Here is a 16048-nt window from a genome sequence, read left to right as displayed (position 1 = left end):
CATCTGTCAGCTGTCAAATTTTTTCTTGACTTTTTTTGTGTGCGATGACATATATATATACTTCCCTGCCGATTTCGGCTATGGTGACTGCTTTCAGCTACCATTGAGAGAAGAGCTAGGATGATCAGCTCTTCTATGCGCCCTTTGATGGCTGCAGTACCCTATTTTATGTGTAAACGTGCGCGAGCATTGGCTGCACGTTAGGATACCGTCCACGTAGTTATAATGAATGGCTACTGGTGTTTTAGCCTTAAGAGCATCACGCTTCGCATCCAGTGCGGATTTCCTTTGCTCTTCGAAATCTTTGATCGCATTTTTAAGTAGGCCTCTCCATTCAGGGCGGCAAATGGCTTTTGTCTCCCAGTTCTGAGGATCAATGTTGCACCTTTTCATGTGTCTTTTCTGAACATCCTTGAAGCGTAAGAACTGGCCACCTTGTTTCCGTCTGCCGTTCTGGAGTTCAGAAAAGAAGATGCGTTTGGCCACCCTATCATCATCCATGCGTAAAACATGACCGCACCATCTGAGCTGTCGCCGCATCAGGTACGCTTCTATGCCGCAGACATTCGCGCGTCGTAGCACTTCGGTATTTCTAATCCGATCCGACCATTTGATTTTCAGAATGTCTCTTATGCACTTTAGATGAAATCGGTCCAGCGCCCGTATATGTTTCCGATAAAGGACCCATGTTTCAGCCGAGTATAAAAGATTTGGGAGGACTATGGCCTTGTAAACGGAGATTTTTGTCGAAAGCTTCAAATCATGTGTGTGTAAGACCTTGTCTCGTAATTCACCGAAAGCAGCTGATGCAGCGCCAATGCGATGGTTTATTTCGGCATCAAGGTCACACTTGGATGTAATTGTGCTGCCCAGATATTTGAAGGTATTCACTTGCTTCAGCTCAGTATCGCCAATGTTTACCTTGATAGGTTCTGTAGCTCCTTGAGAGTCGATTGCCATTACCTCAGTTTTCTTAACACTGATTTTAGACCGAAACGACAACAGACTTCCTGAAGGTTAGTCATCAGGTTCTGGAGCTCTTGTGCAGAGTTGGCAACAAAACACAGATCATCAGCGTACATGATCTCCGTTATAAGAGCATGAGATACTTTAGTATATGCTTTTAATCTGGCCAGGTTGAAAAGTCCCCCATCAGTCCTGAAACGTATTTTGATTCCAGCAGAAGTTTGTTTGAGTGCTTCACTGACAACGACAGAAAAGTAGAGAGCAAACAGTGTTGGCGCAAGCACACAACCTTGTTTGACCCCACAGGTGACAGGAAAGAACTCTGACTGGTCACCATTATAGGTAACACAGCAGGTCATCTCGTCGTGCAGAAGGCGAATCATTCTCACAAACTTCTCAGGACAACCTAATTTTGCCAGTAAAGTCCAGAGGGCTTCCCTCGGCACGCAGTCAAAAGCTTTTCTAAGTCCACGAAGCACATACACAAAGGTTGGCCTTGCTCTCGGCTTTTTTCCTGGAGTTGCCTGATGGAAAAGATGGCTTCGCCGGTGCCCCTGTTAGGTCGAAACCCAAACTGAGTCTCTGGCAATATGGCTTCGGACACTGGTAAAAGCCGGTTGAGAAGAACTCTGGCAAATATCTTCCCAGGGACAGAGAGGAGCGATATACCCCGGTAGGAGTTGCAGTCGGAACGGTCTCCTTTGTTTTATACAGTGTCTGTATACGGGATATTTTAAATTCAGGTGGTATTGTTTCCTCGTTCCAAATGCGATCAAAATTTGCCAGATGTAAGTATGAAGTTGCTCCCTCCGTATTTCAGCAGTTCTCCGGCGATGTTATCAACGCCAACTGCTTTTTATTTTCTGCTCTTTGATGGCTTGAACAACTTCAGCAAAAGTTAGTGGTTCAGCAAGCGACTCATTCGGCGGCAGAGGATGAATACGCTTTATATGCTCAAGATCTGCTGATCGATCTACATTGAGCAGGTGGTTAAAGTGCTCTGCCCAACGATCAAGTATATCCTGCTTAGCAGTGAGCTTTTGGGAACCATCTAGGGATCTTAATGGAGTGCAGTTTTTTATGGAAACGCCAATCAACTTACGCATTTCTTCATAGAAAGCGCCTAGTTGGTGGGTATCTGCAAGCCACTGTATCTTTTTTGCCTTTTCAAGCCACCATCTATCTTTCATCTTCCTCGTTAATTTCCTTAAGGAATCACCACTACTTCGGACTTCTTGACTGGATTTATGATTTCCTTCATTACGCTTTATGAGTACACGATGCTGTTTGAATGCTTCAGTTAGGGCCCTATCATTCTGGTCAAACCAGTCCTCGTTGTTTCGTTTTCTGTATCCTATGGTTTCCGTAGCCACAGTCACTACGGTGGATGAGATCTGTTTCCATTTTGATATTAAGTCACCTTGCTGGGCATCAAACACATCTAGCGCATCTGTTAGGCCTTTCTGGTATTTTTCTTGAAGATCTTTGCAATCCAGTCGATCTAAGTTGAGAGATATTGGTTTAGCCCTGCAGGGTCTTCGTGGTTCACGAAGGCGGAGTCTCAACTTAGTTACCAAAAGCCTGTGGTCTGTCCAGCAGTGTGCGCCGCGCATAACGCGTGTGATATGCACCTGGGAGATGTCCCTTCGTCGTGTTATCGCGTAATCGAGGAGGTGCCAGTGTTTAGAACGCGGGTGCATCCAGGTGGTTTTGAATTTGTCGCGAAGCCTAAACAGAGTGTTTGTGATGGTGAGGTCGAATTGGGCACAGAGTGTGAGTAGTAATTGTCCGTTACTATTCATATTGCCCACACCATTATTTCCAATCACGCCCGGCCACGACTCAGAATCTCTGCCAACCCTCGCGTTGAAATCGCCTAGCAGCAGTATTTGTTCGCTTGAACGTATGCTGGTAAGGCATTGGCTAAGTTCTTCATAAAACTGATCTTTGACACTGTCCTCGTTACTCATTGTTGGTGCGTATACGCTTATCACATTCAGGTAGTTGTCGTTTGGTAGGTGAAGGCGTAATGTGATAATGCGGTCCGAGATGTATTGTGGACATTCTGGCAGTTTTTTTACGATGGTGGATTTGATGGCAAACCCTACGCCAGCTAACCTTCGTTCACTTTGGGGTCTTCCTTTCCAGAAGAATGTATAACCACCGCCGATTTCCTCGAGTTCGCCTTGGTCAGCTAAGCGTGTTTCGCTTAAAGCTGCCACGTCTACATTGTATCGAGCAAGCTCACGTGCTACGACAGCAGTTTTACGCTCCGGGCAAAGGTTTCCGTCATTATCGATTAAAGTACGCACGTTCCATGCGCCAAATGTCATAAATGATGTTTTATCTTATTTTTCTTGTTACGTCGACCGCGAGTAATGGGGTGCCTAAGCAGCCGCGGTTGCTACTCCCCCAATTTGACGGGACAAGCATTTTTTTAGGACACCTTTTCTAGCCCCCTCCCCGGCTGAGCGGGGGAAGCAGTGCCTCCCTAAATAGGGCTGCTTCATCACCTAAGGTGCTGCCCAATCCACACTGTTGTCCCAAGTGCAGTGCAGAAACGACCACTCTCCTTAGGCTGCCATACGTGCAGGCTTCAGACAAAGCCGGGTGTGCACCACTACCCAACCTCTCTACTTCAGCCCATCGCCGCAGGTCTTTTATCAGGATCCAGTAAGCAGAAGCAGTCAGTTGCGCGTGAAATATTTAAGTGCGTAAGTGTTTGCGCAGACACAGACGCACTCTCTCGTCCTCCACCCTCTATTCCCAGTGGAACGGAGAGCCGCCACGACTGGAGAAGGTTTTGGATGCAGTGAATGGCCGACGAGCACTTTTGACCTCTGACGTCGCCCTAAGCCTATCACAAGACTTCACTGCCCCGCCGAATCCGCCACTACCGGTTGCCTATCAGCGTTGGTGTGCCATCTTCGCCGGGGCAGATTCTACGCATAAAGCGGGAGGTATCCGCAGCTAGTGGCTACTAGAGCCTGCTCTCGCACACGTCGGCGGTGACTGCCGCGCTACTGACGGCGCTCGCCGCCGTGCCCGGCACTGTGCACGACACTGTGGCGCCCTCCAGCGGACACGCCAGGTACTGTGGAGAGCCTGCTCTCGCACACGTCCGGCACCGGCGGTGACCGCCGCGCTCCGCCGGCGATGACATAATATTAGGTAAGCCAGTGCGTTGTTCTAAATTTAGATTTCACAATGGTAGAAAAAAAAGCTCTTTGTATACGTGGTGATATGATAATTATAGTCTGCTAGAAAAAAGGGATTAGTTTCTATTTATGTAGATACTTATATAGACTATGTAAAATTGTGTAGGATTTGAAAAAAAAACAATTGCGAATTGATAAATGAAACTTCCAGTATGGAAAATGGATGACATTTATTTCGACAAAACTTTATTTATTTATTTCTAAAAGTATTTATACTTACAACAGCGACCTGCTTACAGAAATGCGAACATGCTTTATTGCAAATACTCAACCTCGAATGTTGAAAGTAAATTAAAAGGTGTTTGTTCTAAAACCTTGGCTTTGATACTATCGTTAGTTTTTGACACCTTAACATAATTAGACAAGTATCAAATGAACGTCTCTTTCAAACGGAATTTAATGCATATACCCAAGTCAATTATCAGTACATAATATAGAATTTTCTTCACAAATGTCTTCGGGCCAAAGTCTACTATTCTAACAACATGTTTTCAAGTAACCCGATGCATTCTGACCTAAAGACACAAAGTCCACACCACAGTCTAAAAACTCGGTGAAACTTTTCCGCAATAAATAATGAGTAATAAATTAATTATTATCTTTAACCTTTGAGTAAGAGCTGATAACTTGGGACCTTATAGCAAAGGTGAAGTTCAAAACACCAGAATCTTACTTGTGACGTCATAGTTCACATGATAGTGAGTGTATCAGTGACTGCCAATGTTTATTTTGAAGACACGCCCTCTTTTAACTAGTAGTTAAATTAGTCATGTAGCATGGCTTTGATGTCACGTTTCGAAGGCTTTACTTCCTTTACCAGGACAAAAATGATAGCATCAGTTTGTTTGGTACGAATTAACGCCACATTACTAAATAGTTATAAATGGCTGATCATATTGAGATAAAATTTCATAAATAAGAAAAAAATACAGACCTAGCAATAGCTAATACTAAGGTCTTAGACGTAGGTACTTATAGGAACGCATAATGCATACGTTGGGTAATAAATTTTACGATGATATTTATTATATTACACAGCAACCATTTATTTAAACAAAATATATTATGTACTATTTTGAGACAATATTATATAAGTTGCTAGTAGAATTTCTGCCAAAAAGTCGCAGTAATTAGCGCTCAGAAACTCATTGTGGGCTACAAGGTTCTCCACTAATAGAAACGTTGTGAAAACTAAATGTAGGTTGACATTATTTTCAACCATCACCTTAATTTTTGCCTACCTATATTAATTAGCAGATATACCCCGCGATTTCACCCTCGTCTCGGAAGAATGCTCTTTCCACAACCGGGTAAAATATGTCCATGGTTTTAACAGACTCCATCTGTGTTACAATTTCATTTGAATCAATTTAGTAGTTAGTAACCTAACTTTTGTTTGAAAACCTGAATGATTAAACATTTAAGGATGATATTTTTTTTCTAGTATGGTATCTTCTCGATAGCGTTTGGTTATTTATTCGCTGTCGAGACAATGTGTCAACATCATTCACAAGTTTCAAGTTTGCACGGTCAGAAATAGAGCATGTAAAAATATTAACATTATCTTGCCGAAACTATTGAGTTTATTTGTTATCTGTCTGTATTTGCCAAGTAATTTGCAGAGACAGTGACTCAATTTACCTTCTACATTCATAAAAGATAATTTAAAAGTAAGCATACTTTGACAAAAGTATTTATCCAGATCAATTCATGGATGAACGGATGACTTAATCCGATGACACTAAAATTTTTGAAAAAAGTAAAAGTACCTGGATAGAGTGCCAGCTACCTCTATAAAAGTTCAGGATTTCATCGACCTTACCTCCTGATCTTTAACTCCTGAATCCTTCAGAAGTAAATGGTAAATACAGAGCTCGTAGAAGATTCCACACGTCACCACTAACGATTGCGAAAAGTATAAATATTGTATCGAAGGTATGTTAAATGCTACTTATGTTTGATTTATTGTAAACAGATTGCGTTTTTATTTACCTGCACCCGGTTTCACTTAAATGCTTATTCCTGTCCATAGTTATTTATTTATTTCTTTCCATCATCATTTTTATTACAGGAATTTCCCAATTCAATAGTCTTCTTCATCTTCCTGCCAAGTCCGTGCAATATATTTTCCGTTACTATTCTTCTCTGTAATATGATAGAAAATAATCATTTTATATTATTGTAACATGTACATTATTGTAAGTCTGACATTCACTACTTTCTTATTCATGTCATCTCTCAGGTAATCCATCCATCTTTTCTTCGATCTTACTCTCTGTCTATCTCAGTTTTAGGGACACTTGACTTTTCAATAAGCCTGTATTTCAACATCATCATCATCATCCTCCGAGCCTCTTTCCCCATCTATGTTGGGGTCGGCTTCCAGTCTAACCAGATGTAGCTGAGTACCAGTGTATTCTGTATTTCAACATGCTGTTTTTACTTCAAATTGATTGTGTCTTCCAAAACAACATATTTTCCTTGCCAAGTCGTTTTATTGTTTTTCTGTCTTATTTTAGTACATTTGCATGGTACATCGTTTTAGTGTTTGTGATAAAGACAACAGTGCTTCTGAAACGATCAGCTTAATTAGCATTTTGTTTATTAGTTTTACTTACGTCACCTGGCTGTTTACGTGACGTATTTATATTGTTAGTCACTTAATTTACGTGCTCCTCAGCAAAAACAAATATTTTTGTATAGTTATGCTATTTCTTTCTATTGAAATCTTCGCTTTCTTTACCTTGTTACCTTTTTGAATTTCTCTCTCACTAGCTGTTCTTCCTCCTCTCTCAGTATTGTCCTTAATTTTTTTATCAATAAGTTGAAATATGTAGGTTGCAAGACTAATGCAAAAAACAAAGCCATATACGTTATCTTTAATCAGCATGTTCTATTTATTTTTATCGGCAAACCAAATTGTATTCACAAACAAGCATGGTATGCACGAACTTCAGTTAAAACAGCAGTTGGGTAATTCCACATATAAATAATTTTCCTGTTGTATCAAACATTTCGAAGAAAACTAAAATTCAATATGCTATAAATTAACAACTTGACTGATTATGATAAATTGTCTCTTGTAAAATACTCGATTACTTAGCTCTTGAAATGAAGCTGTTGACACTTCTCGTAAAATATCAGAGCTTAATGATCCTCTAAATTATTTGCCACCAAAGTAATCATCATTATCATCCTCCTGCCCTTATTTCCAATTTTATTTCAATACTCTTCTATCTAGAGTCATTTCACACAAGTACATAACATTCTTCCTAAATATTTCGACTTTCACATAATCCATCCTTTTTTGGTTGTCCTTTTCCACTATGTCCGTCCACGTTCACGCCCAAGACCTCTAGCGGAATTATCGAATTTGATTTCTCACCTTATTATCCTTCAAATCTTTATATATAATGGTACTTCTAGATCCATCGATTTAAATCCATGCTTGGGAATACCTTTTCAACAATAGCTATTCTTTCTGTAGGTAATAGTAACACACTTACAAAGTCATCAATATCATCATTGTGAAATCTTCAGCATACCTACATTTCATCCGCCTATCTTCCGATCACCTGTCAGCAATTACTTAATCTCTCATCACACCTTCCAAATCAATCATTCTAATTTTGTCTCTGACGTCATTCGTTGGGGGTGTGACCGTGTGATCTCTTGGAAGGAAGCCAGATGGATGGTCAGATGGCACGTGGTCTTCCGTCCGTGGGTGGGGTCCGTCACGTGAAACAATTGTACACGTCAAATGAACTGCAATTGTACTTGTAATTACGTGTAAAGGGGAGATAGACGTTTGTAGTAAACAACGCTCACGCTTAAAGGTACTTGGATGATGGGATGCTGTTGTTTATTGTTTTTTATTTAGATCTCACGTTGCATTCTTAGGTCCTAAAGGACCAGATTGTAAATATCCTTTGGTTGTTTAACACATAGCTGCAGTTTTTAAAACAGAGCTCCCATTATCATTGTCAACTGAATATTGGGCAGTTGATCCTTGTAACAAATGGTAGAGCAGTGATAAATCTAAAATATCTTCCAGTCTCAGCTAGATAGTATCCGTGACTTTTAGACCTGGTCCTAGATTGTTCAACATCAATTACCGTACTTATCTCAGTTTCTGCAGACACGTGAGTCAGTCAATTGGTAAATGAGTGTCGTCATGACAAACCTGAAGTTTCTATGCACGAGTAGTAACTATTTATTAAAAGAAAGACAATCGATGACTACGTCAAGTCATTAGGATCGATTTCCTTACAAGTTTAAACCTTAACCTTATGACGTTTTTCCTTGATAATAAAAGTAGAACTATTATTGAAATGAATGCCTTCTATTTAAATGCGGACAATTTAAATTTCTCTAGGAATGCAGACGTGTAGTGATGTCAATATGGCGACATGCAAATGATAAATAATGATGGAAGTTCAGTAAGATCAATTTTATATTTAAACTCTATTGAACCTACTGACCGACTGGCTTAAATGAATTGCTGCTATTTATAGGACGAGTGGTCTCATAAATACTTAGATACAACTAGTGATTTCCTGTGGTGTTACTCGGTATCTGAAGGGACAAGTTCAGGTTCAAAATCTTATGAAGCAACAGACCATTAATGGTCTATTTAAGGGATATACTATTTTGCAAGATTTTCATAATATTGTACTTTTTTGTGGAAAATCATCAAATGCCAATGCTGTGGGTGCAGCGTAAGGAAGTGTCAGATTGTTACTGATTAAATCCCACCATGTTCCTTCTTACCTTTATGTACCAGGGCCGCGGTAACTCTTTCGAACAATCCCGCATCCACGGCATGAGACTTATGAATGCCTAAGATAGGCATTATCATAGTGATTTCTTCAATTCTTGCTACTCTTTGTTCATTGCCTTCTATTTCATTATCTTCTACAAAGCAGATTTTTCCATCACATCGGCCTGGACGTTTCTCATATGGTACTCGAATGTTCCTATATGTCTCCTTGTCCAAAGGTAGGACAATTTTTCAATTGACAAGACGCAATTGTTCGTAAATGATGGTTGTCGTCTTACTGTTCCGTATACATTACATACAACAGGAGGATTTTTTTGAATTTTCCACACTGACGGACTTTATAGCAGGATTATTTATAGTTTTTTCCCTCTCATTTGTTCTGAAAGTCGTTTTTATTTAACTTAAGTTAGTTTAATAGTTTTCCTCAGTACCTATGTGTAAAAGTATATTCTTAACTGTTATCTTCTGATATCTTTTTGAATTTATTTAAATATTTTACGTATATTCTATGTATAAAACAAGTACATTTTCTGATGATTTTGTTTCCTTAGTCACACGTTACATAATAAATAAACAATGGAAAATATATGAACAATAAAAGTCTAGTGATGCGTATAACTGATTTATAGCATCGATAAAGAATTCGCATAAATCATCAAACAGTATTTTTCCTTTATTTGAGAAAGTTATTAAAATAAGGAATTTTAATAGACCTAACCCTAATATGGGAGGTCCTTTGAAAATCTCTGAAGGTTTTTTTAGTAGTTTATTTTTTTCTTACGAACTATTACCATACACTTTGGTCTGGTAAACTCTAGAATAATACTTGAATCTTCAAGAAAATAGATAAAAACTACCAACGTTCAAGTCAAAAAAGGTATAAATAAAAACATAAATAATAATTTATTAAAATATGAACTTGGAGAGGCGTGCACTTGGAGAGGCCTATGTCCAGCAGTGGACTGCGATAGGCTGATGATGATGATGATGATGATGAAAATATGAACCGTTTGCGGTCGTAAAGAGTAGCCTTGACTTGCTTTAGAATGCAACGCTGAAGAAATTATGTAACTATGCAGTATGTTCTTTATTGTGCGGAAGACGGGTCGGTGAATACCTATGGTAAATTAACTTGAAATATAATTCTTGCTTAAAGAACACAAAAGCCTAGAAGTTTTAAGTGCCAGACTCTAGTCAAGAAGAATCTAATGAAATGAAATTTGAATACAGCAACACTGGGTATATTTGTGTTTTAATGGAATTTCCAATAAGCGTGTCGTTTTGATTCGGGATACGTTTATCTTGAATCGCATCCAAAACTTAATTTTTTGCCTGATGATCCGACTTTCCTCTATGAGTGAGAAGTAACATTGATTGTCGGTGAGATGTATTGACGAACATACCATCCAAGTTGATCTACAGTTAGATATGTGTCTTCCAGCATCGAGATTTTAAAAGTTTCTTCCTTTTCCAAAATGCTATCTAAGATTTCAGTTAATGGATCCCATAATTTTAGCCAAAGCAGGATGTTATTTGCATCTAGGGCTGCCATCCGTCCGGGTTTCCCCGGATTTGTCCTCGTTTGGAGGCCGTCCGGGGGCTGTCCGGGCGGGGTTTCAAGAAGTGTCCGGGGAAAACCCGGACATTTTTCAAAGGGCCGTCTTAACCTATGGTGCCTGGGTATGCGAATAACCCGGGCGCCGCGGGCTCAGAGGCATCGCAGAGCGCCCACACCAACGCCATACAGGCCTAGGGCCAGCAGATTTCGGAGGACGATCACTCGATATGAGAGGATAATAAGTCAAACAGGTTTTTAATAACAATCGATAAATCCACCAACCAAGCCAATTCCTAGCCTGACTCGCCTTCATCAACTACGAGTTGAAAACATAATATACATGAGATTGCTTGCCTTGCATGGAAGTTTAACCATGTAAAATTACAAATAGACAAGCATTTGCTGCAGAAGTCGAAGTGTCCCAAAACTCAAAAATTTTCGCGCTCGCTTCGCTCGCGGCTTCTTTTCTTGTCACTGTTTTTTTATACGTTTAGCTACTTTAATATCCCAATTTTCAAAAAAATTTGCGCTCACTTCGCTTGCGGCTTCTTCACTTTGCGGATTTTTTTTATTAGGTATACAAGTTTAGGTGCTTTAGTGACTCAAAACTCAAAAATTTTCGCGCTCGCTACGCTCGCGGCAACTTCACTTTACAGTTGTATGTATTTTTCCAAAAAAATTGTCTAACCTAACAAAAAGGTAGCGCCGTTTTAAAGTCCTATTACTAACAAGAAGGTAACTCCTAGTTTCCATATGAGCTTTCTTATTTATGACCTTCGAAATACATTAAGTCACAATCTTTCAATACTAGGTACTACATGAGCTTGAATTTAAGTATATGGTAATATTAAAAATTAGGCGTTGTTTTGTTTAAAAAAAAAAATTGGACTCGTCCGGGGAAAAAATGCGATTTACGCCAAATGTCCGGGTTTTTTTTAATGTTTGTCCGGGTTTGGCGAAATTCGAAATGGCAGCCCTATTTGCATCCCACATTTTCTCCTGCATCCGATACCTATATTGGTATCGCGTCATCTGCAATCATTTTGATTGGACAATCGTTTCGCATGGCGGGTTCACTACGGATCTATCGGGACCCTATCCTGGGGTCCTGAGGTGACCTTGTCAGGTGTTTCTCGTGTTATTTGACCTTTGGTGTTGTGTGAAGGCCGTGAAAGATTCCTATGTACATCGATTTATTCTTTTTGGTCATTGAAATCTTAATTTATGAATTGGTTTATGGTTGGTGCTGCCATTTTTCAGGCGGTATATCACAGACAATGGTTATCCTTTGATTCTAATGGTCTTCTTGAGTTTCATTTGCAAGAATTATAGCTCTTTGCTTCATTATATTTCTTGTGGTCTTTATGACTCCATTTATTCCATTTTCATTTACTGGTAATGTATTTATTCAAAAGTATTTTCAAATTGATCCATTTGATCAGAAAGTACTTGTATTACAGCACTTGTTTTTCACATTGCATCAACTTGCACTGCACGTGACTCAACATTCAAAACTGTCAATTCGGCACAAAATTACACTGATTCTGTCTTTCGTGTGCTAATTCTAATAATACTGACGTCACAATGCAAAGCTCAGCAGTATATATTTATAGATTGTCGAGTGTTAAACACGACACGGTCCATGTTTCCTTTTGTTTTGTTAAACGCGCCTATTGTGGTGGTTACGTGTGCTAGTCACTAAAATAACGATTCGTCCACGGGTCTATCAAATGTGACGGTTGTTCATGTGGTGGTTCCTAAAGCATAATATTATTAATATTAAAGTCTACGTTATCACGGGTAAATATTATCTGTTATGTTGCTGGTACCGCAGAAATTCACGTTATTAGCTGTTGCTACGCAGTTGTGTCCTTGAAACTCGGATCCAATATATTTTGTATCGCTCATTGTTTATTACAGTGAATCGCTTTTCCTTTTATGTATTACCTTTATATGTATTACTACTGCTATTTTGATATTTTGGTACACAATAACTGTCAACTTACTTAATGTTTGCGTCTTAACTAACGTTTCCAATAATGTAATTAAACCGATTGCCATCACGATTGATTTTATTCTCATCAGTATCAGAAACCTTTGTATCAGTCTAAATTTTAAGTTGAACTACATGCTTATAATCACCATTGAAGTGACTTCTTTCACTTCAATGGTTTGTATATATATTTATATTTAATAGTTTGACTACGTTACCACCACTGAAGGTTGACTGCATCTGAAGGATCTTTCATTAAACACACGAGCACTACACGTGGTTACACAAATACTCAGCACTCTGGTCCTATTGAGCTCAATGTCTGTTCCTAACGTCACCACTCACGTGTCTGGTCCTTTTAGCCGCTCACACTTGACTCCTACGTCACCCACATTGTGACAACCGAGAATACAATGCACAATTGTTGACTGACAATTGACATCCGCCTGCTGAATCGAACAGACCGCTGATTTTAGATTCTGGATTACTTTTATGTATTTCTTTCTGTTTTATATCAGTATTAAATTCATTGTGATTGTCTAATTTATAAGTAGTATGGTAAGGTTCATTTTCTGTTTTCAAATCTGGGTTAAGGTTTCGCGAAGTCGGCATTTTTGTGTTTCTACTTGTAACTTTAATATGTACATGCCTATATCATTCTTCTTATGAATGATTCCGAAGATTTTTATCCATTCATGTCTACGTGCATTGTCTTCGGTACGTTTTGCTGTATCATGATTATATGCCAGTGTTATTAGAATAAAATAATTGTACTCTTTGATTTGTGATTGGTCGAGAGCGCTGTTACAATTTGTAGGTTGTTAAAGTGTGCGTCTCCGTTCAGGATTCGAATTTTCTAAATTGTTTTTAATTTTTCTAATGTTATCTTTCCTTGTTCCAGGTTTGCAATGTTGACTTCTAAGCTGTGAAGTTACTTCGTCAGCATACCGACCAAAATGACCATTCAGCCATTTCGAAGGAAGTCATTTAAAATTCTTAGCACTTACCTTAATACGTAAAAGACTCAAAAAATATAGACTCGAATAAAACTTTATTTAATTTTTAAGTAGTGCTATTTTGTTCCTGTTATTTTATTAACGAGTGATATTAGTGTAAGTTTAGTGTTGTGCCATTGTCGATAGTTTTTTGTCGATAAGTGAAGATGTATAGTATAATGTGGAGTGTATTTGCTGCGATTCTTGGAGTGGCTTCGGCGGTGGACCGGAGTAACTTGCCACCGACCTGTTCTAGGTGAGTAGTAACTATAACCTTATTTATTTATTTATTTATTAAGTACCTATCATATTTTCCTCTTGGTATTTTCTTTGGTAGGTCTTTTGATCTTGAATGTTCTAAAAATGTGGTATAGTTACCGGCACGGATATTGGGCTCTCGGCGGAAGAGTGGGGATCGCTTTGCGCACCCGTACGCATAAGGCAATAAGGCAGTAAATCGCTTCTGCGCAGTTGAAGGTCAGGGCTCAATATCCGTGCCGATAACTGTAGTTTGCAGTGAAAGTACCAGGTTAAGATAGAAATCATGACCAGACAATAACTGATAAAAATTATGTCTCACGATTTTTAAACATCACGTTAAACAAGTGATGCTATTTGCCATATGCTTTTCAGTCTATTGTTTTTATCGTGTCGTTTGATCTTGATGATGATAACTCCCTCCCAAAAAAAACGGTGGTTCTCTATTCACCGTATTTTTAATACATTTAACATTTACTGAACAAATATTTCTAAATTAAATAGGGTTCTGTTGTCTGTTATTATTAGATACACGTAAAACCGTGCATAAGTAGGTACTAGTTATGCCATATTGCTAACTAAGACAATTTCTATAATGCCTTACACGTGAATCATAATTATATTATACTACCTATACCTACATACTTACATAGTTTTTTTATAGGCACTGAATAGTCTTCATGAAACCTATAAATGTTATGGCGTGAGGAATATTTTATAAATAAATGCTAGACGTATTGAATAAAAATATTTTAGGTACCTATTTTATACGTATGGAAAACATAGGCAATTCTTGCATAATAGAAGCATAATAGGAAAAGAATTTAATAATATTTTCTAGTATTCAGAACTGTAACGGTTAAGTATTTATATTATTTTCTTTTACCTCATCTATGTATATCTTTACAAATGTAGAAGTAGATATTTTTGTTTGCCCGATCTGAATATGAAAAACCGGCCAAGTGCGAGTCGGAATCGCGCATGAAGGGTTCCTCATTATTGTTTAGAAAATTTGCAAAACAAAACACGTTTGAGAAGAATAAGAATCTTTATTTGCATTTTTTGTTCGTTATATGGGAGCCCCCCAAAATATTAATTTTAATCTAGTTTTCATTAGTATTTGTTGTTATAGCGGCAACAGAAATACATCATCTGTGAAAATTTCAACTCTCCAACTATTACGGTTCATGAGATACAGCCTAGTGACAGACGGACGGACGGAAGGACGGACGGACAGAGGACAGAGGAGCGAAAACAATAGGGTCTCGTTTTACCCTCTGGGTTCGGAACCCTAAAAATTATTACTCACTTATAGCGGAAGGCTTTAGGCTACTTTTGATCTGGTTAAGCGAAGTAGTTCCCACGTAACGTTTCCGATTTTTTAGTTTGTTGTTGTGATGATTCGTAGGTTAATTTTACAAGCCACGGATACTACTCGGAACTAAGTGAAAGACTGTACATTCTCATATAATTTTAAAGAGACATTACAAACAGGCACTTTTTTTATTTATTTACACGTACAGATAAATCTATCAGTAAGCTGTTTGCGTTGGCCACAGATCAAGTAGATCATGGCTACTCTAGAAGTGTTGTCGGAAGTGCACATCACTATTATGTCACGAGTATTGAAGCCACTACGGTTACGATGTTGTTTACAATAACACTAATTGCTGGACAATCATAATATTGCTGTTAATTAAATATTCATCGTTGAAACGAAGTTTGCGTGGAAGTTACAAAAACAAGTTTACTTATGTTAGTTTTTTGTATATTTTTTTGCTCCTTCATATTTTCACACTACATTTTAATTCTTAGGCGTTAACGATACATAATCTGTCACCGACAAAATATTTACAGCAAAACTATTCGTATTGTAAAATGAATGTTTGTTCGCACGCGATCTTTCGAGAAAGTTGTCTTTCTTCCCCGGAAATGCTCAAACGATTTATTTCAAGAGATTATACAGTAGCAAGTTCTAGTAGATAATATCAATTGAAGATATATCACGTTATTGGATATAGATCAAGGGAGCGCGTGGTGGACGCGTGTCGGAAGCGCATTTGGCCTTGTCGTGACTGCGACTATGTCTCATCTAGAATGCCTATAAATGAAGTACATTGTTGTTGTTTTGAAGTTAAAAGTATTAATTAATTGCGTTAGGTAAGCTACAGGGAATATTGTTATTTACCTAATTCATTCGTAGATGTGCTTTGTGGCAAATTTTTAATGATATCATTTCTTTTGCACGTGAATCATTGTAGGTAAAAATGTGGTTCCCAA

The 16048-nt window shown here is 38.4% G+C and overlaps 2 protein-coding genes across 9 annotated transcripts in view; one reads left to right on the top strand and one right to left on the bottom strand.

The window, feature by feature from the left end:
• LOC110379944 (trehalase) overlaps window positions 1–16048 on the top strand; it is a 68639-nt gene that overhangs the window by 25969 nt on the left and 26622 nt on the right. For 6 of the 8 annotated variants that reach the window (XM_064041681.1, XM_064041685.1, XM_064041680.1 and 3 more), the window contains exon 2: window positions 13417–13766. In XM_064041681.1, coding sequence (XP_063897751.1) covers window positions 13678–13766 — 89 coding nt within the window. In that variant the 5' untranslated portion in view covers window positions 13417–13677. Of the gene's footprint in view, window positions 1–3998; window positions 4138–13049; window positions 13074–13416; window positions 13767–16048 lie in introns of those variants that run through there. The other 2 variants (XM_064041682.1, XM_064041683.1) reach the window with 2 other exon arrangements.
• On the bottom strand, window positions 1806–3299 carry LOC135118842 (uncharacterized). Its single transcript, XM_064041879.1, has one exon. It carries the CDS (start codon window positions 3297–3299, stop codon window positions 1806–1808), a length of 1494 nt encoding a protein of 497 aa, XP_063897949.1.

The sequence above is a fragment of the Helicoverpa armigera genome, chromosome 26 (genome assembly GCF_030705265.1).
Source record: "Helicoverpa armigera isolate CAAS_96S chromosome 26, ASM3070526v1, whole genome shotgun sequence".
Taxonomy (NCBI): domain Eukaryota; kingdom Metazoa; phylum Arthropoda; class Insecta; order Lepidoptera; family Noctuidae; genus Helicoverpa; species Helicoverpa armigera.
The sequence above is the reverse complement of the archived record's forward strand: the minus strand, read 5'-3'. Positions and strand labels throughout refer to the sequence as shown.

Bases quoted from the DNA above. Each gene is read 5' to 3' on its own strand.
- LOC135118842 (XM_064041879.1), bottom strand. From the start codon at position 3,299: ATGACATTTGGCGCATGGAACGTGCGTACTTTAATCGATAATGACGGA.